Source organism: Coregonus clupeaformis, chromosome 3 (genome assembly GCF_020615455.1).
Source record: "Coregonus clupeaformis isolate EN_2021a chromosome 3, ASM2061545v1, whole genome shotgun sequence".
Taxonomy (NCBI): domain Eukaryota; kingdom Metazoa; phylum Chordata; class Actinopteri; order Salmoniformes; family Salmonidae; genus Coregonus; species Coregonus clupeaformis.
This window is the reverse complement of record NC_059194.1, coordinates 6,629,783-6,652,716: the sequence shown is the minus strand read 5'-3', so window position 1 is coordinate 6,652,716 and position 22,934 is coordinate 6,629,783. Positions and strand designations below refer to the sequence as shown.

Sequence of the window (22,934 nt, the reverse complement as noted above, 5' to 3'; positions counted from 1 at the left end):
ACTGTAGGCCTAGGCTACTGTAGGCCTGTGAGAGTATGGAGCAGAGTGACTGTACAATGTCATCTGGCCTGCTAGGTATACTCTGACACCTCTCATAACACCTTCATAATCCTAATATAGCTAATCCCTAGACTACTGCTACAACATTTCCCTGCACAGCAACAGAAACACTGGAGATGTATGACCATCAAACATACCATAACAATGGACAGGGTTTGGAGAAAGTTCACGTCAAAGTGTGGTCACGTAGAAAGTTGTAATTACATTTTCCATTATGTTTTGACAACAAACCAAAAAATTTCGAGTGCATTATAAACTGTGCACTATCTTACACATAGCAAACTTGTTTTATTTTGTATTGGCTGTTTATTTTGTTCCTTTGTTAAATGGTTAATACACTCTGATCTGTGTGTTTTACGACAATGTTCATTCAACAGCTTTGTTAAGTAGAATGTTCATAGATAGTAGACTACCGACCTTTACACCCTATTTCCACCAGGGTTCGCCATTGCATTACACCTGAAAGCGCGTCGAGGCCTACTACTGTACCCTAAATTGTTTAGAGTATATCTTTGATCAATCTTGATGCATATGCTACAAACAGCTGAATAAGTGAACTGTAAAGAAACATTGTTACAAACGTCTAGGCAAGATACCACAGTGCGCACAAAGTAGTCTAATATTTTCCATCCATCTCAAACCGCCTACTCATTTTTCTTTGAGCGCCTTTGTTTTATGGAAACAAACTCACTGGTAAAGGTTGTGATTGTTCCGGGTAGACCTACAACCCTAATGAAATGTGTGCGTTTAGAAATTCCGGTGTGGTTTTGCAACGTGCTCACCACCAGCATTAACTGAAAAAGTGAGATAGAGGAAGAGAGAGGGAGGGGAACTGAAATGACAAACACAGAATGGAATCTCTTTTTCAGTTGTTAGTACAATTGCTTTAATACTGTAGGATATATTTTATTTATATTTTTTTATAGAAGTTTGTAAATTCTTTATGCGACACCATGGACTCTAACTTAATGGACATTCTAGAAGAATTCATGGAAAGTGCGTTGGTTACTTGGGTATGTGTCAAAGCTTATTTAAATCACTTTCAGATGCTATAGTAGTAGATATACGTGATGATGAATAGTCTTTTATAAAACATAAAAACACATAGCCTATTGCTGTTGTTTTGCTTTTATGGAGTATAAATACATTAGAATCCTGTAAATAAATGACGTTTAAATAAAATGTATTTCTCACATATGAGATTATGCCTTTTTATAAATGATGTATAACTCTTTATTTACAAAAGTTATAAGAACATAAATGGGTTGAACTTGAATCAGATGCTTGTCATAACTTTCGTCACATGAAAAGGACAGCAAACAACACTTAGTTCTCAAACTTCTCCTTTTCACAGCTTTCTCTACACTGGCTCATAGGATGTATCGTGTTGTTTTTCCTTATAGCTGTCACTTCCTATTCCCTATATAGTCATTATTTCTCAGTAAAAGATGACCATCTCGGGTTTCATTGATCTACACCATATATTCTAGATAACACTTTTCTCTGTTAGCAGTGGGTCCCCTTATGGACTCCATAGATATTGTTTAGGTTGTATATTCTGTTTCTATGGTTTCACCCATAAAATTACATATAGCAACTTGTTAATAGAGTAATTTAGGCCTCGATTCAATCCGTAGCGCAGAATATCTGCGTTGTAGCGAGGTTCACATTTAAAGGTAATTTCCGATTGAGCCAACATACACTACATGACCAAAAGTATGTGGACACCTGCTCATCGAACATCTCTTTCCAAAATCATGGGCATTAATATGGAGTTGGTCCCCCCTTTGCTGCTACAACAGCATCCACTCTTATGGGAAGTCTTTCCACTAGATGTTGGAACATTGCTGCGGGGACTTGCTTCCATTCAGCCACAAGAGCATTAGTGAGGTCGGGCACTGATGTTGGGCGATTAGGCCTGGCTCGCAGTGGGCGTTCCAATTCATCCCAAAGGTGTTCAATGGGGTTGAGGTCAGGGCTCTTTGCATGCCAGTCAAGTTCGTCCACACCGATCTCGACAAACCATTTCTGTATGGACCTCTCTTTGTGCAGGAAAGGGCCTTCCCCAAACTGTTGCCACAAAGTTGGAAGCACAGAATCGTCTAGAATGTCATTGTATGCTGTAGCGTTAACATTCCCCTTCACTGGAACTAAGGCCGAACCATGAAAAACAGCCCCAGACCATTATTCCTCCTTCACCAAACTTTACAGTTGGCACTATGGATCGGGGCAAGTAGCATTCTCCTGGCATCCGCCAAACCCAGATTCGTCTGTCGGACTGCTAGATGGTGAAGCGTGATTCATCATTCCAGAGAACGTGTTCCGAATGCTCCAGAGTCCACTCCAGCCGACGCTTGGCATTGCGCATGGTGATCTTAGGCATGTGTGCGGCTGCTCGGCCATGGAAACCCATTTCATGAAGCTCCCGACGAACAGTTCTTATGCTGATGTTGCTTCCAGAGGCAGTTTGGAACTCGTCAGTGAGTGTTGCAACTGAGGACAGATGGTTTTTACGCGCTTCAGCACTCAGCGGTTACATTCTGTGAGCTTGTGTGGCCTACCACTTTGCGGCTGAGCCGTTGTTGCTCCTAGACCGGGGCAGCTCTAGCAGGGCAGAAATTTGACGAACTGACTTGTTGGAAAGAAGGCATTCGATGACGGTGCCATGTTGAAAGTTACTGAGCTCTTCAGTAAGGCCATTCTACTGCCAATGTTTGTCTATGGAGATTGCATGGCTGTGTGCTCGATTTTATACACCTGTCAGCAACGGGTGTGGCTGAAATAGCAGAATCCACTAATTTGAAGGGGTGTCCACACACTTTTCTATATATAGTGTATACAGCGTTTACCGTGAATGCAGTCTCCGCGACATTAATTGTCAATCACACTATAAAACGGATCTTCAGCGCTACGGATTGAATTAAAGCCCCTAATAGGATCCCCCTCTCCCTCAGGTACAGCTCTTTGATGATGTAGTGGACAGGGAGGACAACGTCATGCTCTACAACCAGTACATGGAGGTGAACTCCAAGTCCCAGAATTCCCATGAGCGCTACCTGAGGCTGACCAATGGGATCTTTCTCAACGAGGTCATGAGGGTCATGTAAGTTCACACCTTTGCACAGGCTTCAAATGTTGTGGGCAAGGAATGTGTACTGAAGGATTCAATGTAATACATTTATTTTACTTTACCCAATCAAAGGTATTATAGCTGGTGAAATACTGGGTTGGATAGATACCTCTGCCAAGAGGTGAGGGCTTTTATGGCACAAGTAGAAGTGCACACTGGCTCAAGCCCCACTCTGGCTGTTGTACTAAATAAGCCGTGCCTTTCACCTCTGTCTGTCTGTCTGTCTGTCATTCCCAGAGACCCCAACCCCAAGCTGGAGCATTTGTACCGCAGTGGGAGAGACGACCAGATGCTCAGAGTCCAGAACTTCTCCATCCTCAACCGACACCTCAGGGCCTTCTACCAGGTATTGGTATTTGTGTCGTGTTTGATACACAATCACATCTCAGGAAGAGTAATTTACTGCGCAAGGTCCAGACTTGAGCCTAGGGAGACATCCAGGCAAATCTCTCTGAGAAATGAACTTTAGTCCGATACAATGTACAAAACACACAAAAACATGAGTCTTCACTGTTTCAATTCCTGCTTTTGATAAGTCATTCAAACCCTCCGAACAGTGGAGCATCATGGGAGGGACACCAGCGAGTTTCAAGGAATATTCAGGGAATATTCAGAAATGTTTTGGATACAATTTATTGACAGGACTGTTTGTCATGACAACAGTTCCGTCTTGTTTGGTGTTGCTACGATGTCATTTTGTTTCTTGTGGTTTCACTTCATGCTTTGTATTTCCTGGTCACACTGGCAGTGCTGTAAAACCTTAAACCACCAGCAGCATGTGGTTAATCTGCAGCCTAATTTCTCTCTACCAGGGCTTGTGCCTGAGAACCAAATATAGCCATCATACTACGTAGAAACATACGTGAACAAATAGCCCTATTTTCCCCTCTTACGTCTTCTGTGTTTGTATTCTAAACTGAACTGGCCAGCAGGGTGCTAGTGGAAGGTTTTGTCATTTCAATGTTGATTTGAATACAGTAACTGCAATGTGGTTAGGGAAATGACAATCAATAAATACTTTAATCCCTTCAAGCTCTTCGTTTGCGCAAACCCTCTCATTCTGTCTTTAGGAAGACCTGCAGCAGCTGATTCTGATGCCTCTTCCGAACATTGCCATTTTGGGGCAAGACCCCCTAACAGGTAAAAAGAGCCAGTTAAAAAAGTACAGTATCTTTGATTGGGCTCCTATGTTGTCTATGAGAGTGTGATGGGAACAAGATAGTCATAAGAGCTGTAACTGTGTTTTCAGAGGCAGCAGTGGAGGAGTTGAGGAGATTGCTATTGCTTTTACTGGGATGTGCTGTACAGGTGATGTCTCTCTCTCTGTCTCTCTCTCTGTCTCTCTCTGTCTCTCTCTGTCTCTCTCTGTCTCTCTCTGTCTCTCTCTCTCTCTCTCTCTCTCTCTCTCTCTCTCTCTCTCTCTCTCTCTCTCTCTCTCTCTCTCTCTCTCTCTCTCTCTCTCTCTCTCTCTCTCTCTCTCTCTCTCTCTCTCTCTCTCTCTCTCTCTCTCTCTCTCTCTCTCTCTTGCGCACACACTGCAATTGTAACTGTGCCAACCTTACTGACTACTCTTTGTTGGTCAACCCCAGTGTGAGAGGAAGGAAACATTCATACAGCAAATCCAGTCGCTTGACATCGAGACTCAAACTGCCATTGCCAACTGTATCCAGGAGGTCAGTTCAGTTCCCTACTCATTTACAGTTTTTCTCGATTGCTAAGACACATTTCTTGAAAGCTGCTCTCATTTTCTCTTAACTGTGAACACAAAACCCAATTTTCAAGCTACATTCACAAAACCTCAGACTCTTCTTGCAAAACCAAACTTTCACCTCAAAACAGTTCAATCTGTGCTCAAAAACTGAACTATGTTTTCAAATCGTGCCCCGAGTCAATCAAAATAAAAAACACTACTGAACAGTCACTAAACACTACGTAGAAAAATAGAAAACACAATGCTCAGGACATGAAGCTGGAGAAATAAATGTTTATTGTTCACTGTAGGCTAAATGCATGTTGCAAAACAAAAAAAAACGGTGCATTTAGCACTTGTACAAAAAGACAAAACAGAAATCTTGTGCATTTACATGTAGCACTTGTAAAAACAAACAGAAATCTTATGCGTTTGCCACTTGTGTACAGTAAGCCCATGTAAAAATAAAGTACAAAAATATACAAATAAGTGCATTACTCAGCCACAGCATCATGTCTCCGTACTGGGTCAGGCCACAGGACTTCATCCACATCACAGGCCACATTTTGTCTGGCCAGGCAACGGGGGAAAAAACCCCTGGCATGCCGTATCCAGGCTTGGCATGCCTCCACACCTATGTCACCACAGGCAAGTCCCATGGCTTGCAGGAGATTTACCCTGGTGTAAGGTTGGCGTTCATATACCTTCCACCGCCATGAGGAGAAGAATTCCTCAATGGGGTTTAGGAAAGGGGAGTACGGTGGAAGGCAAAGATTGATAAAACCTTGGTTCATATTGTACCACTCTCTAACCTGGAGGGCTCTGTGAAAACTCACATTGTCCCAAACAACAACATAGATGGGATGCTCATCCTGCTGCCCTAACAAAGCATCTCGCATGTGATTGAGGAAAATGAGGAGCTGGTGAGTGTTGTAGGGCCCCAGGTTGGCATGATGGTGGACAACCCCATGATTGCTGATGGCAGCACATAATGTGACATTGCCACCACGCTGCCCAGGAACACCAACAATGGCCCGATGGCCAATCACATTACGGCCTCTCCTTCTCCTTTTGGTGAGATTAAACCCAGCTTCATCCATGTAGATGTATTGATGGGGTCTTTCCATTGCATCCAGTTGAAAAACCCTCTGTAGAAATATATATAGTTTTGTAAGTGATACGGAAAAAGTGATTTAGGCCACTACAGTAAATCACTACTTAGAGTAATCAACATTGAATGTGTCTGGATATATGCCAACCTGTACATACTGGAATCTTTGCTCTTTGACTCTGTCTGAGTTGCGATCAAAGGGCACTCTGTATAGCTGTTTCATGCGCAGTCTGTTGCGCTTGAGGACACGATCAACAGTAGAGAGGCTGACACTGTTGATACCCTCAAAATGTAAATGGTCCTCAATGATCTTCTGCTGAATTTCGCTCAGTTTAATGGCATTGTTCTCACGGACCATATCAACAATTAGGGTCTCTTGGTGTGGGGAGAACATACCTGTCCTCCCACCCCCATGTGGCAGTCTTTCAATTCTACAAAAAGAGAACATGGAGTTACAAAAATATACATGGAATACTAGGCCTACAAACAGTTAGACCAACCCTCCATTACAATACTACAGTACATTGGTACAGTGATGTACTGAAACATATATTCACTTACAGTATACTGTGGTACAGTATATAGTATGTCATACAGTAATTGCTGTCAACATTTACATACTGTACTATAATGTCAAAAAAGGTAATTACCTGTTCTCTTCTCTAAATCTTCGGATTATGGTGGACACAGTGAATCTACTGATGTTTGGTTGTACCCTTTGTCCAGCCTCCCTCATGTTCATACCATGGACAAGAACATGGTCAATCACAGTAGCTCTGATTTCATCAGATATTACTGTTCTTTGTCTTCGCTGACCACCTCGACCACCTCGACCTCCTCTCACACGAACTCTTCCTCTCATATTTCTATCCATTGTAGGGCCTCACAAACCAGTGCTCTCTGAACTGGCTTACTGTATATGTTCCCTCACATCATTAGCCACAAGTGTGATCAATTTTGAGTTGTTGTGTTCAAGTGGTGATACCTGTGCTCTAATTGTGTTTGACTTTTGTCACCTGTGCTCACCATTATGCAGCACGGGTGCATCACAATGAAAATGTGTTGGCAAGTTGTGTCTAAACAGGTGAAAAGTGCTTATGGTTTTGCCAAAAGAGTGATTGATTCAATCAGTGGGTTCAGGCAACTGAGCATTTGGTTCAGACAATAGGGTTTAGTGTTTTAGCAATTGAGAAAAACTGTATTCATATCCACCATTAACGTTCACCACATCTCAGCCATTTTGTGCCGGAATGCTCAGTCACATACTGTTATTACCATAGAGAGGTAAGAAACTGTTGTTCCTGCAGGTGACCCAGGACCCCAGAGCGGTGCTGCCGCTGCTGTGGGAGGAGCTGGGAGGGCTGGAGGGGGTGGAGCTACAGGTGCTGTTTGGCTCCATGGCCAGACAGATCCAAGGCCTGCTGGCACAGAGAGACACACATCTGGAGGTACACACACAAATACTCACAAATATGTCCAGAACCACAGAAGAGGAATTGAATGATGAAACCAGGCCTTTCAGCCTCTATAGGAGAGTGTATTCCTAGTGAAAGCATCACTGTGTCAAACCTGATTTAAAAAGCTCTAAGGGTTTCTTACTTTCACAGATTCACACAGAACTTGGTCCTGATTTCATCCCTGTCATCTCTCTCTGTCTATCTTTTCCCCTCCTTCTCTCTCTCCACCCTCTCTCTCTCAGAGGATAGCAGAGTTGTGTTGGAAGAGTGAGGTCCAGCAGGCTGAGTCTGCCATGGCGCCCCCAGGTGGTCACATTGACGAGCTGCCCCAGAGTCTGGCTGTCCAGCTAGCAGACAGCAGGGCCAAACTACGACGCCTCAAACAAGAACTGTAAGACGTGTGAGTGTGTGTGAGACAGTCATGTCAGTGTGTGCATCAAAAAGGTTTTAAGTTGGAGGAAGACTTTTCTTTGAGAGATGTCTGGTAACTGTTATAACTACAGTATATCGTCCATTTCTAGGGAAGACAAAGGCAAGTGTGTGTGTGTGTGTGTGTGTGTGTTAAAGGTTTTCAAATGGGAAGAGAACTATTCTGTAAGAGGTGTCTGTAGTTTAGTAGTACAATACTATTGCAATAATGACATCTGTTTCTATAGGGAAGACAAAGGGGATCAACTATTGGATTACAAACAGGAAGTTCAAACAATGGAGGAGCAACTGAAGAAACTTCAGAAAGAGGTATGATTTTCTCTAGCATCACTATCAGTAACTGTACCGGAACTTTCAGTTACTTTTGTCCTCCTCTGACCTCACCTCCATCTTGTGTGTGTTGGGCAGAACCGCAGTCTTCAGGGTGAGGTGCGGGGAATGCGTGCGTTGCGTGACGAGCTGGACTGTCTTCGTGACCGTGCAGGTAGAGCCGAGCAACTGCAGACAGAACTACAGAGCTGCAAACATAGACTTCGCAGCCTGGAAGTCACTCGCACACAACTGAAGGTATTGCCAACGCCACCTATACACCAGACACTGTTTAGTACACAGAGACAAAACTGAAGGTATCGCCGACGCCACCTATACAACACACACTGTTTAGTACACAGAGACACTACTGAAGGTATTGCCACCAATACACCATACACTGTTGCCACACACAGACACAATTGAAGGTACCACACCACACCAACTATACCATCAACTGTTACCACACACAGCTGATGGTTGGCCCATTCCAAAAACAACCCTTAGCCCCTTCCCCTAGCTACTTCCCCTCTGTGTTTGCAGATGGGCTTACAGTAGGTGAGCTCCCTCAATATTGATGACACTGTTGCAGTTTCTTCAGATCTGTAAATACCTGTAGTATAGGTGCTATGCCTTGTTTTTGTACTGGGACATTGAATGCTCTTACCTGTCTCTGTCTTTCTCTCTGTCTCTGTCTCCATCCCCTGTCTCTGTCTCTGTCTCTATCCCCTGTCTCTGTCTCTATCCCCTGTCTCTGTCTCTGTCCCCTGTCTCTGTCTCTATCCCCTGTCTCTGTCTCTATCCCCTGTCTCTGTCTCTATCCCCTGTCTCTCTCTCTGTCTCTATCCCCTGTCTCTGTCTCTATCCCCTGTCTCTGTCTCTGTCCCTCTCTCTGTCTCTATCCCCTGTCTCTGTCCCTCTCTCTGTCTCTCTCTCTGTCTCTCTCTCTATCCCCTGTCTCTGTCCCTCTCTCTCCCCTGTCTCTCTCTCTGTCTCTATCCCCTGTCTCTGTCCCTATCTCTATCCCCTGTCTCTGTCTCTCTCTCTATCCCCTGTCCCTGTCTCTGTCTCTCTCTCTGTCTCTATCCCCTGTCTCTCTCTCTGTCTCTATCCCCTGTCTCTCTCTCTATCCCCTGTCTCTCTCTCTGTCTCTATCCCCTGTCTCTCTCTCGCTCTCTATCCCCTGTCTCGGTCTCTGTCTCTATCCCCTGTCCCCGTCTCTGTCTCTCTCTATCCCCTGTCTCTGTCTCTATCCCCTGTCTCTCTCTCTCTCTGTCTCTATCCCCTGTCCCCGTCTCTGTCTCTCTCTATCCCCTGTCTCTGTCTCTATCCCCTGTCTCTCTCTCTCTCTGTCTCTATCCCCGGTCTCTCTCTCTCTGTCTCTATCCCCTGTCTCTGTCTCTATCCCCTGTCTCTCTCTCTCTCTATGTCTCTATCCCCTGTCTGTCTCTCTCTGTGTCTCTATCCCCTGTCTCTGTCTCTATCCCCTGTCTCTGTCTCTATCCCCTGTCTCTGTCTCTATCCCTTGTCTCTGTCTCTCTCTGTCTCTATCCCCTGTCTCTGTCTCTATCCCTTGTCTCTGTCTCTCTCTGTCTCCATCCCCTGTCTCTGTCTCTATCCCTTGTCTCTGTCTCTCTCTGTCTCTATCCCCTGTCTCTATCCCCTGTCTCTGTCTCTATCCCCTGTCTCTGTCTCTATCCCCTGTCTCTGTCTCTATCCCCTGTCTCTGTCTCTATCCCCTGTCTCTGTCTCTATCCCCTGTCTCTGTCTCTATCCCTTGTCTCTGTCTCTGTCTCTCTCTGTCTCTATCCCCTGTCTCTGTCTATATCCCCTGTCTCTGTCTCTATCCCCTGTCTCTGTCTCTATCCCCTGTCTGTCTCTCTCTCTGTCTCTATCCCCTGTCTCTGTCTCTATCCCCTGTCTCTGTCTCTATCCCCTGTCTCTGTCTCTATCCCCTGTCTCTGTCTCTATCCCCTGTCTCTGTCCCCTGTCTCTGTCTCTATCCCTTGTCTCTGTCTCTCTCTGTCTCTGTCCCCTGTCTCTATCCCCTGTCTCTGTCTCTATCCCCTGTCTCTGTCTCTATCCCCTGTCTCTGTCTCTATCCCCTGTCTCTGTCTCTATCCCCTGTCTCTGTCTCTATCCCTTGTCTCTGTCTCTGTCTCTCTCTGTCTCTATCCCCTGTCTCTGTCTCTATCCCCTGTCTCTGTCTCTATCCCCTGTCTCTGTCTCTATCCCCTGTCTCTGTCTCTATCCCCTGTCTCTGTCTCTATCCCCTGTCTCTGTCTCTATCCCTTGTCTCTGTCTCTCTCTGTCTCTGTCCCCTGTCTCTGTGTGGCGCCACCTGTAGGAGCAGCAGCAGCTGTGCGTGGCGCTGCAGGAGACCCGGGTCCTGCTGGAGGAGCAGCTGGCGGACACACGGCAACGCTGCTCCAGCCTACGGGAGCTGGAGAGGGACCATCTACTGCTGCGACAGAGACTCATAGACCTGGAGGGGGTAGGTAATGATGGTAATGTGTGTGTGGTAATGTGTTTCTGAATCACAAGTAAGGAATTTGGCATCTGCTGGCCGGGCTCACGTAGACATTTTCCTTAATTTGTTGGTGTGTGTGTGTGTGTGTGTGTGTGTGTAGGAGCGGGACACTGAGAGGCAGAGGGTCGATGAGCTCTTGGAGATGAACATGGGCCTGGAGGCGGAGCTTAGACAGGAGCTTAGACATAACAACAACAATACAGGCACAATGACAGCTGCTCTACATTTTCACCAATCAGATGTGGAGTCTGACGAGGAGGCTGGGCTAAGAGAGGAGCTAAGAGAAGAGATTGGTCAGTCAGTCTGCCTGTCTGTCTGTTGTGTGTCTTTTCAGTTAAAATGTTTGATTATTGTCAACTACTCCTCCTCTCTAATTCAAATTCAAATAAGCTTCATTGGCATGAATGGGTACCACTGTTCCCAAAGCAATGCAATTCTCTCTCTCTCTCTCTCTCTCTCTCTCTCTCTCTCTCTCTCTCTCTCTCTCTCTCTCTCTCTCTCTCTCTCTCTCTCTCTCTCTCTCTCTCGTTCTCTCGTTCTCTCAGATCTTAAGCCTCTGAGTGTGGAGGTGGGTGAGGCGTCGTCACTGAGGCTTCTGGGAGCTGAGAATGAGAACGCTGAGCTGAGGAGACGTCTGGAGGACCTGCAGTCTGAACAGGAGTTCAGGGTTCAGAGGGTAAGGGTCACGAGGGTCAATCTATCAAAATGGATTGAGTCTATGTAACAGTACTCTTCTTGCGTTGTGTACAATCAATCATCAACACGAACTCCATCTTGTAACACCAGTCATGGAGCTTTATTCTGATAGGAACAGCACAAAATTGCACGTCATGCAATGCACGGCTCACCATCCAACTCTGCACTCACGCACACTGGTTTGGTGCTTGTTCACTGGGGCATGTAGTTACCAAAATAATACAATTACAATATAATATCTTTAACAATGTACCTGATAGGAACAGCACAAAATTGCACGTCATGCAACGCACGGCTCACCATCCAACTCTGCACTCACGCACTGTACAAAATATACAAACCCCCCACCAGACACAGTAAGTTGCTAGCTAGTATTAGCTGGAATTCTCTACAACAAAATGCACAACAAATATTCACCATAAAACACTGCATCTTATGTGTGATGTTCGAATAACATTTACAAACAAATTGATATAAATTATACATTTACATCATCACTTGGGAGTATAAAAATCACTTTTGACGTACAGTGCTTTGCAACCAACAACTTACCGCTGGTTTGGTGCTTGTTCACTGGGACGATTCTAACTGAAACATCCTCCCTCGTAAGCAAGCTACGCCAACCAGCCAATAAGATGCCATGTTGAGTAGGTGAAGGCAAGACAAAACCAAAAACCCATTGGCTTAACAATAAAGTGGCAAGGGGAATCACCAATATAACCCTGTTACATCTAGAGTAAACCTCCAGAGTGCAAACAAAGGCAACAGTAGCAAGGAAAAGTAACCTTGAGAAGAATGAGACTCTACACAGGGAGCCTTTTGGCTGGCCAAGTACTTGTATTAGTGTCCAGGCTAAGGGCACTGCTATTGGAGGATCCAACTGTCTGATATATTTTGCAGCAAGCTGATTTGCCGGAGGTGAGGGAGGAGCTGGCCTGTCTGGAGGCGGAACATCAGAACACACTAAGAGAGGTGAGCTGATGTGACCGACTGGGTTTGGACAAGTCTGTGTTAGCCCTCTGAGCTAAAGCCTAGGCATTAGCTCAGGAGGCTAACAAACGTTTTCAGGTCTAAGAGAACGTTACTCATCATGCGGGTGTGGTTCACTAAACCGTTACACTGACGTATCTAGATGTAACCTCACTGTGTCGTCTGACATGTATCTAGATGTAACTTCACTGCGTCGTCTGACATGTATGTAGATGTAATCAAATATTTTAAAAAATATACAAAGATATTATAAAACAAAAAGTAAAAAAGAGTAAAAATAATGATACAAATTCTAATTTGGGTTGATTTATGGAGTTGTGAAATTAGCTGGGTCCATGTCTTCTACAAAGGATAGGAAAGGTTGCCAGATATTATAAAATGTAATTGCAGATCGCCTAATGGAGTAGCGTATTTTCTCTAGCTTGAGATGTTGCATAACTTCCTTTATCCAATGGTTAAAAGTAGGAGGAAACCGATCCTTCCACTTAAATAGTATAAGACGTCTAGCTGGAAGAGTAGTAAATGCCAGCATGTTTCCCATAGAACTGTTTAGAGGGGCCACATTAACTGTTCTTGTCATTGTCTACCCTCCTCTCCACTCTCAGTTTCATAACATCAAGAACGAAAATGCCACTTTGAAAAAGAGCCTGGAACTGCTGTTTACAAAGCATCAAAGTATTGAGGAAGTACAAGAGAAGGGAGAGAGGGAGGAGAGGGGAGAGAGGGGAGTCCAAGGGTCGTCCTCAAGAGGAGAAGGGGAGGGTACTGCTCGGAGAGGGTTGGACAGTGAGAGGGGAGCCAACATCATCAGAACCCAAAGAGAAGCTGGAGTTGGGGCAGAGTTGCTCCATCCGGAAGAGAGAGAGGTGGAAGTAGAGATTCAGGCGCTGAAACCCAATAAGAGAGTAGAAGCAGAACGTGAGAAGGAGATCGGGAGAGAGATAAAACATGTTACAAATGAGAAGGAAGGAGATCTTGGGAAGGCAGATATTGACCGGAAAGAGATACAAGACCCCAGCCCAACCACTGAAGAAGATAAACTACCAAAAACAAAGGAGAGAGAAGAGAAAGAAAATTCAGTGGAACTCAGTGAAAAAGACGTGTGTGTGCTCCCTGGGCCCGACATGGAGCGCCTGGCCTCTGAGCTCCAGCAGGCCCTGGAGGAGGCTGACAGACAGGCGTCTGTAGCCCAGGACCTGCGCACCAAGCTGGGGGAACAGAGCAGGAAAGCCTGGGAGGCTGAGCAGAAACTGGTGCTACTGGAGGCCGAGGTTCAGAGACTGAGGAAGGCTACAGAGAGCCTGGCAGAGGCCAAGAGACAGATAGAGGTATGGAACCCATCACCATCAGACAATCATTACTCTGCCAGTAGAGTCATAGGGCTTTCCCCTTACACATTGCAACTGTCGCAGACAGCTACTTAATCCCTTGTCCATCCATCCATCCATCTGTCCGCCCATCCATAGTCTTCCATAGGGTACCATCATCTGTCCATTAATTCCACCCTTATTCTTCCTAGTCCTCCTTACTGTAGTGTGTCAGTCTGTCAGATGGTCCGTCCCTCTGTCCATTCCACATCATTCCTCTCTGGTGTGTGTTAGGTGCTGCAGGCAGAGGGCCTGCAGATGGAGGAGGAGCTATGTCGTCTGCGGAGCCAGGCTGAGCTGCAGCGGATGCAGGCCTCGGTCATCGCTACTCTGGAGGGGGAGCGAGCCACGCTGGAGAGAGAGAGAGAGACCCTCCGTAGCTCTGTGGACACCCTACGCACTGCCCAACGCAAGGTGTCACTGCTGCAATACACACACTATGCACTGCAAAACACACACACATTACTCAGCACAACACACACAGTACACACTGCTACCAACAGAAAGATCAAGTCTAGGTTACACAATGTCACTGAATACTGTGATCCTGAACGCTACCTTGTTTGCCAGGGTGACCAATTGGAGCTGACGACCCAAGCCCTGAGGGCGGAGCTAGAGCGCCAGGGGAGGAGTCTGGAATCCTCACGGCGCAATGAGGAGGAGCTAGAGGCGGAGCTTCGCGAGGTAGCACTAGAGGTGGAGTCTCTGACTCGGGGGCGGGACCAGGCTCTGCTGGAGGCCTCGCGATTGGAGCAGGAGAAGGAGGCGTGTCAGGGAGAGCTGGAAAGCCAACGGAAGGAGCAGAGGCAGAGGGAGAGGGAGGCGGCCAGGCTGAGGCAGCAGTTACAGAGTACAGCATCAGCCCTAGAACACAGCAACCAGAGGGCCTGCAGTCTGGAGACAGAGCACAGGTGTTACACACACACCTGGACCTGCACACACGCACGCGGACACACACACACACACGTCATTATTTTAAAATAGAGGTAGCAGAACAGTCCCCTCCATTTACAAACAGTGTGTTTCCGAGCTTTTAACGTATAATGGGTCTGACCTAGTTGATCTCTCTGTCTCTGTAGGCGTGTGTGTCAGGAGCTGTCTCAATCCAAGGAGCTCTGTGCTCAACTACAGGACCTGGAGAAGGAGCTCGGTACTCGGCTACAGGGTCTGGAGAAGGAGCTGGGTACTCGGCTACAGGGTCTGGAGAAGGAGAGCCAGGAGCTTAAAGAGCTGAACACAGAAACCCAGGATAAAATCAGATCTCTGAATCAGGTGTGTGTGTGTGTGTATGTGTGTGTGTGTGTGTGTGTGTATGTGTGTGTATGTGTGTGTGTATGTATGTGTGTGTGTGTGTGTATGTGTGTGTGTGTGTGTGTATGTGTGCCTTGAGCCTAGAAATCCGTTTTCATCCTCTCCTTTTCCCACAGGAGCTAGCCAATGAGAAGGTGCAGTCCCAAAAACTGTCCAGTGAGGCTGCACGGCTGAAGCAGGAGTTGGAGAGGGCAGAGGCTGAACTGAAGACAGTTACCGCTGACCTTCTTCTTTCAGAGAAGTGGGAGAGAGATGCCGTCCCTGGTAATTTTCCACCAGAAAGCCCTGCTAACACACAGAAGGCTAAATCCTCAGACACACTCCCATTAGAGCACCCAGAGGCTAAAGATGCCCAGCCAAAGGAGGGCCATGACCTCCGTACGCCCCCAAAAGCTGGAGTAGAGAAGATGGACTGGTCTATGAGTGAACGACTGATAGACCTGGAGAGAGAGGTATGTGTGTTCACCAGTCGTTGTTTTTGTTGATATTTGCTGTGCCATATCATTTGTCCTAGATAAGCAGAAGCTAATTACAGAGGACCACACCCTGTCCTCCAGTCTGCCACTATATTCTGCTTATAAACTTATCACATATTTTAGTTTTAATAAACTCTTCATAAACCTCTACTATCCCCCCCCTTCTCACCTCCCTCTCAGAGTGCAGTGGTGGGTGTGGAGCGGGAGGTGTGTGTCTGTGTGTGTTCACCTCTCAAATTCTAATCTGCTGATATATGCTGTGACAATTTGTCATGTGATTGTCAACTGTCTCTAGTCATATCATCTCTTTCTCACCTCCCCCTCAGAATGCAGCGGTGGGCGCCGAGCGGGAGGTGTTGCTATCCCAGCTGTCTCAGTCCCAGTCAGCCTGTAGCCACCTGAGGGAGCAGATAGACACCCTGCAACATCACTCTATCACCCTGCAGGAGACCTGCACCAAGCTGCAGACACTCAACACTCAGCTACAGGTATCATACAGCTATAGTTTTATATAGTTATTATCCTGAAACTGGGTCCTCTCGCCACTTCAGAGACTGTAGTACTGTCACCTGTGTCAGAGTCACAGTGTTTGATAACCCCCCCCAGGTGGAGCAGGCATCCCTTAGCTTCCAGCATGCAGCAGTGTTGGCGAGGTGCAGCGAAAGCGAGGCCAGGTGTGCTGCTCTGGAGGCGGAGTCTAAGGTGTGGGCCAGGGAGCATGAGGAGTCATTGGCCAGGACGGAGGGGCTGAGGAGAGACCAGGAGCGAATGACAACGTTGCAGCAGAGGCAGGAGGCAGAGCTAGAGGAGCTGCTGGATAGACACTCCCACCTGAGGAGCAGTAACCGTAACCTGGAGACACAGCACAGGGAGCTGGAGGGAAGGTAGGGAACACAGGGAGCTGGAGGGAAGGTTGGGAACACAGGGAGCTGGAGGGAAGGTAGGGAACACAGGGAGCTGGAGGGAAGGTAGGGAACACAGGGAGCTGGAGGGAAGGTAGGGAACACAGGGAGCTGGAGGGAAGGTAGGGAACACAGGGAGCTGGAGGGAAGGTTGGGAACACAGGGAGCTGGAGGGAAGGTAGGGAACACAGGGAGCTGGAGGGAAGGTAGGGAACACAGGGAGCTGGAGGGAAGGTTGGGAACACAGGGAGCTGGAGGGAAGGTTGGGAACACAGGGAGCTGGAGGGAAGGTAGGGAACACAGGGAGCTGGAGGGAAGGTAGGGAACACAGGGAGCTGGAGGGAAGGTTGGGAACACAGGGAGCTGGAGGGAAGGTTGGGAACACAGGGAGCTGGAGGGAAGGTTGGGAACACAGGGAGCTGGAGGGAAGGTTGGGAACACAGGGAGCTGGAGGGAAGGTAGGGAACACAGGGAGCTGGAGGGAAGGTTGGGAACACAGGGAGCTGGAGGGAAGGTAGGGAACACAGGGAGCTGGAGGGAAGGTAGGGAACACAGGGAGCTGGAGGGAAGGTTGGGAACACAGGGAGCTGGAGGGAAGGTTGGGAACACAGGGAGCTGGAGGGAAGGTAGGGAACACAGGGAGCTGGAGGGAAGGTAGGGAACACAGGGAGCTGGAGGGAAGGTTGGGAACACAGGGAGCTGGAGGGAAGGTTGGGAACACAGGGAGCTGGAGTGAAGGTAGGGAACACAGGGAGCTGGAGGGAAGGTAGGGAACACAGGGAGCTGGAGGGAAGGTTGGGAACACATGGAGCTGGAGGGAAGGTTGGGAACACAGGGAGCTGGAGGGAAGGTAGGGAACACAGGGAGCTGGAGGGAAGGTTGGGAACACAGAGAGCTGGAGGGAAGGTTGGGAACACAGGGAGCTGGAAGGAAGGTAGGGAACACAGGGAGCTGGAGGGAAGGTTGGGAACACATGGAGCTGGAAGGAAGGTTGGGAACACAGGGAGCTGGAGGGAAAGTAGGGAACACCAAGTAACACTTTATTTAAACATAAGACATTGTTAACTTTATGAAACCAGTCTGATTGGAATTCTATATGCTTGAATACACTGTAAACTGACTTGTGAAAACCCCCCTGATAAAATAAAGTTTATGAAATCAGTCATGACACCTTAATGAGTGTTTAAGTATAAGTCATATCAATGTTCATAACACCTTCATGTTCTCCAGGTATCAGGAGCTCCTGGGTCTCAAATCCCGGCTGGAGGAGAAAGAAACAGAGATGAAGATGGAAAGAGAGAAGATGGAGGGAGAGGTGCAGAAGAATGTGGAGAGAGAAAGAGAACTAGAGAGACTGAAAGAGGATTATGAGAGGTAAAAAACAACAACCTCTCTCATACTATTTGTCAGTCAAACAACTAACTGCTCCGTCATCACTTATTCTCTTCAACCTATTTCATTTAATATAACTTCTTGATCTATTCAGTTCATCCCTGATCCATTTAGTTAATCCCTGATCTATTCATTGTGTCCCTGATCTATTCAGTTCGTCCCTGATCTATTCAGTTCATCCTTGATCTATTCAGTTCGTCCCTGATCAATTCAGTTCGTCCCTGATCAATTCAGTTCGTCCCTGATCAATTCAGTTCGTCCCGGATCTATTCAGTTCGTCCCTTATCCATTCAGTTCATCCCTGATCAATTCAGTTCGTCCCGGATCTATTCAGTTCGTCCCTTATCCATTCAGTTCATCCCTGATCTATTCAGTGCATCCCTGATCTATTCAGTTCATCCTTGATCTATTAAGTTCATCCCTGATCTATTCAATCTGACACCAAGCAGTTGGTTGTTTGACTGACAAATAGCCTGAGTTGCTGGTTCACCGTCTTATTTTGTCTGGTTGTGTTGTAATGTATGTTGTTCTGTTCTCCCAGGCTGCAGGGTGTGCAGAGGGAGTCGGCCCAGTTACAGAGTGAGCTGCTGGCCCAGGGCTCGGTGCTGCGAGGGGAGCTGAGTGCTGCCCAGCTGGAGAGGACCAGGCTGGAGGGAGAGATAAGCTCTCTGAGGGAGAACAACCAGAGACTGGAGCTCAGCACCGACCGCCTTACCAACCAGTACCAGGTCAGGAGGAAGGGAGGGTCTCACACACACGTTGGTTTTTCCTATCCAAGTTGGGACGGACCAAAAAATGGATTCCCATTCAAAATCCTAACCCTAAACCTAACCCCAAACCCTAAAACTAAACCTAACCCTAAACCTAACCCCTGAGGCCATAATAGCATTTTTCCTTTTGGGGACCGGCGAAATGTCCACACTTGTCAAATGTTCCTTGTTTTACTATCCTTGTGAGGACTTTTGGAACCCAAAAGGATAGTAATGTTAGACCACCCACACACCTTATCTTGTTTACTATAAATCATTCTGAAACCTGTGTGTGTGTGAGTAGCTGCTGACCCAGCTGAAGGGGAACATGGAGGAGGAGAACCGTCACCTGTTGGAGCAGAACCAGAGTCTGACCAATCACAACAGAGCCCTGATGGAGCAGAGCCTGGAGCGCAAGGACCAGCACAACTCACAGCAGAGAGAGTACCAGTCAGTACACACACACACACACACACAACGTAAATATTATTATATTTCCCCCTAAATTTTCATCTCTCCTCTCCTCTCCTCTCTTTTCCTACCCTCTCTTCCGTCTCTCCTCTCCTCCCTCTCGCATCTCCTCTCCTCTCTCCAGGGAGAAGATGGGTGAGTTGCGTAGAGAGAAACAGAAGCTGGTGGAGAAGATTATGGATCAGTACAGAGTCCTGGACCCCAACATGCATACACCCAGCAAGGCCAAGTAAACACACACACACACACACATTGGTTGTCCATTGAAGTCAACGATGCGCCGTTAAGATTGGGGAGAAGTGTGGGTTAGCGCAGCTGGTGCTGCTGCCACATCATGTGTCTGTGGAGGCTGATTCCCCTCTGTAAAGATGCTGTCTTGGAGGAGTTGAATCCCACAGCACAGGTGGGCTGACAGGTGGACCTGTCGAGAGAGGTTCCAGGTTTGAGGGATGGATGTCGCATCGCTCCAATAGGTCCTTACTGTAGTCTTTGTAGCGTTTCTTCTGGACTCCTGCAATTCGTTTGGATGCAGACAAACATGCAGACACAGACCAAGGCCAAATCCCTATTTTTGTCCCCCCACTCTCTCCATCTCCCACACTTCCTATTGATCTTGATCTCCCTCTTTCCCTCGCTATCTCTCCTTCCTTTCCTCCCTCCCTCCATCCCTCCATCCCTCTCTGTAGGAAGTCCAGCTGGATAGCAGACAGGATGAAGAAGCTGATTAAGCCTAAAGGAGGAGGAGGGAGAGAGGGACGTGCTCTGTTCTACGCTGCTGGCAGTATAGAGAACCTGGCTGACAGTGCAGACTACCCACCAGACACACAGACTGCTGCTGGGACTGGTGAGACCATACAGACAGACAGACACACACTGAACAACTCGTGAGAGACCACAGACACTATTATACACAAATCACATTCAAATCACTACATGAGTCATTTGTACTGATACTACTCCTCATATGTCTCTCTCTCCCTCCCTCTCTTTCTGTCTCTCTCCCTCACCCTACACTGTTACATCTCTCCCCTCTGTTCTCTCTCCCTGTTACATCTCTCCCCTCTGTTCTCTCTCCCTGTTACATCTCTCCCCTCTGTTCTCTCTCCCTGTTACATCTCTCCCCTCTGTTCTCTCTCCCTGTTACATCTTTCCCCTCCGTTCTCACTCCCTGTTATATCTCTCACCTCTGTTCTCTCTCTTCTCTCCTACAGACCCCCGCAGTGCCCCCGTCTCCCCCTCCCCCCTGCGACGTGCCCCCTCCCTGGGTGACTCTGACCAAGCGGGAGGACTGGGTGGGCTGCCACTGCGTTCAGGTTTGGGGGGCCGTCGAAAGCTGGGCTCCCATCGAAAGCTGGGCTCCCAGTCCTTCAGTCCCGGAGACCAGAAGACTTCGCCCCTCCAGCGTCTACAATCTGCAGACAGAGGTTCCACAGTGATCTGGGAAGGGCAGAACAGCCCTACAGACACACCCAAAACCACACCCATGACCTCAGCCACCACCAGCCAGGAGAATGTGATGGAGGAGGGAGGGAGAGGTGAGGAGGGGAGAGGTGATGGATAGGGGGGAGGGGAGGAGAGAGGTGATATGGATGAATAGGGAGGGAGTGGGGGGAAATGGGGGAGAGAGAGGGAGGGAGAGAGGTGAGGAGGAAGGGAGGGAGGGAAATGGGGGAGAGAGAGGGAGGGAGAGAGTTGAGGAGGAAGGGAGGGAGAGAAATGGGGGAGAGGGAGGGAGAGGTGAAGAGGGGAGAGGTGATGGATAGGGGGGAGGGGAGGAGAGAGGTGATATGGATGAAGAGGGAGGGAGGGAAATGGGGGAGAGAGAGGGAGGGAGAGAGGTGACGAGGCAGGTGTGGACTATAGGGGAGAGGTGGAGGGAGGGGTTAGACATGAGGGAATTTGTGTACCAACTGGCACTGATGTCCCTGACCAACCCTGACAAATTGAAGTGAAGTGACTGGTTTTGACAGGACCTCTGTGTGTGTTTGTGTGTTTGGTTTTAGCCGTGAGTGGGGACAACGATGAAGGACATCTCAACTCAGACCCTTGCTGTCAGTCCAGTAAGGACAAACCGGCCAACTAAAAGATAATTACTGCTTCAACTGGAATTACCATGATCCTTTGCACACATCCGTCCTCTGCATACAGATCTGATCTAAATTCAGATAGGGACTCAAATTAAAAGTGTAAAATTCAAATGTTTTGTCAGATTTTTGTAAAAGGTGCCAAAAACAGTACAGTGGGGAAAAAAGTATTTAGTCAGCCACCAATTGTGCAAGTTCTCCCACTTAAAAAGATGAGAGAGGCCTGTAATTTTCATCATAGGTACACGTCAACTATGACAGACAAAATGAGAAAAGTTTTTCCAGAAAATCACATTGTAGGATTTTTTATGAATTTATTTGCAAATTATGGTGGAAAATAAGTATTTGGTCAATAACAAAAGTTTCTCAATACTTTGTTATATACCCTTTGTTGGCAATGACACAGGTCAAACATTTTCTGTAAGTCTTCACAAGGTTTTCACACACTGTTGCTGGTATTTTGGCCCATTCCTCCATGCAGATCTCCTCTAGAGCAGTGATGTTTTGGGGCTGTCGCTGGGCAACACGGACTTTCAACTCCCTCCAAAGATTTTCTATGGGGTTGAGATCTGGAGACTGGCTAGGCCACTCCAGGACCTTGAAATGCTTCTTACGAAGCCACTCCTTCGTTGCCCGGGCAGTGTGTTTGGGATCATTGTCATGCTGAAAGACCCAGCCACGTTTCATCTTCAATGCCCTTGCTGATGGAAGGAGGTTTTCACTCAAAATCTCACGATACATGGCCCCATTCATTCTTTCCTTTACACGGATCAGTCGTCCTGGTCCCTTTGCTGAAAAACAGCCCCAAAGCATGATGTTTCCACCCCCATGCTTCACAGTAGGTATGGTGTTCTTTGAATGCAACTCAGCATTCTTTGTCCTCCAAACACGACGAGTTGAGTTTTTACCAAAAAGTTATATTTTGGTTTCATCTGACCATATGACATTCTCCCAATCCTCTTCTGGATCATCCAAATGCACTCTAGCAAACTTCAGACGGGCCTGGACATGTACTGGCTTAAGCAGGGGGACACGTCTGGCACTGCAGGATTTCAGTCCCTGGCGGCGTAGTGTGTTACTGATGGTAGGCTTTGTTACTTTGGTCCCAGCTCTCTGCAGGTCATTCACTAGGTCCCCCCGTGTGGTTCTGGGATTTTTGCTCACCGTTCTTGTGATCATTTTGACCCCCACGGGGTGAGATCTTGCGTGGAGCCCCAGATCGAGGGAGATTATCAGTGGTCTTGTATGTCTTCCATTTCCTAATAATTGCTCCCACAGTTGATTTCTTCAAACCAAGCTGCTTACCTATTGCAGATTCAGTCTTCCCAGCCTGGTGCAGGTCTACAATTTTGTTTCTGGTGTCCTTTGACAGCTCTTTGGTCTAGGCCATAGTGGAGTTTGGAGTGTGACTGTTTGAGGTTGTTGACAGGTGTCTTTTATACTGATAACAAGTTCAAACAGGTGCCATTAATACAGGTAACGAGTGGAGGACAGAGGAGCCTCTTAAAGAAGAAGTTACAGGTCTGTGAGAGCCAGAAATATTGCTTGTTTGTAGGTGACCAAATACTTATTTTCCACCATAATTTGCAAATAAATTCAATAAAAATCCTACAATGTGATTTTTTGGAATTTTTTTCTCAATTTGTCTGTCATAGTTGACGTGTACCTATGATGAAAATTACAGGCCTCTCTCATCTTTTTAAGTGGGAGAACTTGCACAATTGGTGGCTGACTAAATACTTTTTTCCCCCACTGTATTTCCGATACAGTTTCCATAGAC

At 47.2% G+C, this 22,934-nt stretch overlaps 1 protein-coding gene across 2 annotated transcripts; it reads left to right on the top strand.

Annotated features, from left to right (window-relative positions):
• The first annotated feature begins 750 nt into the window (after positions 1 to 750).
• Positions 751 to 21,268, top strand: LOC121540159 (girdin). 2 transcript variants are annotated; one of them, XM_041848809.2, is made up of 28 exons: positions 751 to 1,073; positions 3,015 to 3,163; positions 3,428 to 3,536; positions 4,261 to 4,330; positions 4,440 to 4,498; positions 4,780 to 4,863; positions 7,299 to 7,439; positions 7,691 to 7,839; positions 8,105 to 8,186; positions 8,286 to 8,444; positions 10,534 to 10,680; positions 10,817 to 11,009; positions 11,262 to 11,392; positions 12,313 to 12,384; positions 13,008 to 13,730; positions 14,004 to 14,183; positions 14,340 to 14,680; positions 14,849 to 15,041; positions 15,200 to 15,532; positions 15,883 to 16,044; positions 16,163 to 16,440; positions 17,689 to 17,832; positions 18,392 to 18,578; positions 18,904 to 19,049; positions 19,195 to 19,299; positions 19,757 to 19,914; positions 20,282 to 20,605; positions 21,074 to 21,268. In XM_041848809.2, the coding sequence occupies exons 1-28, from the start codon at positions 1,014 to 1,016 to the stop codon at positions 21,151 to 21,153; spliced, it is 4,959 nt and encodes a 1,652-aa protein (XP_041704743.2). In that variant the 5' UTR covers positions 751 to 1,013; the 3' UTR covers positions 21,154 to 21,268. The 2 variants fall into 2 exon arrangements, with proteins under 2 accessions (XP_041704743.2, XP_041704735.2); XM_041848801.2 differs by having other exon boundaries at positions 752 to 1,073; positions 15,197 to 15,532.
• The last annotated feature ends 1,666 nt before the right edge of the window (positions 21,269 to 22,934 follow it).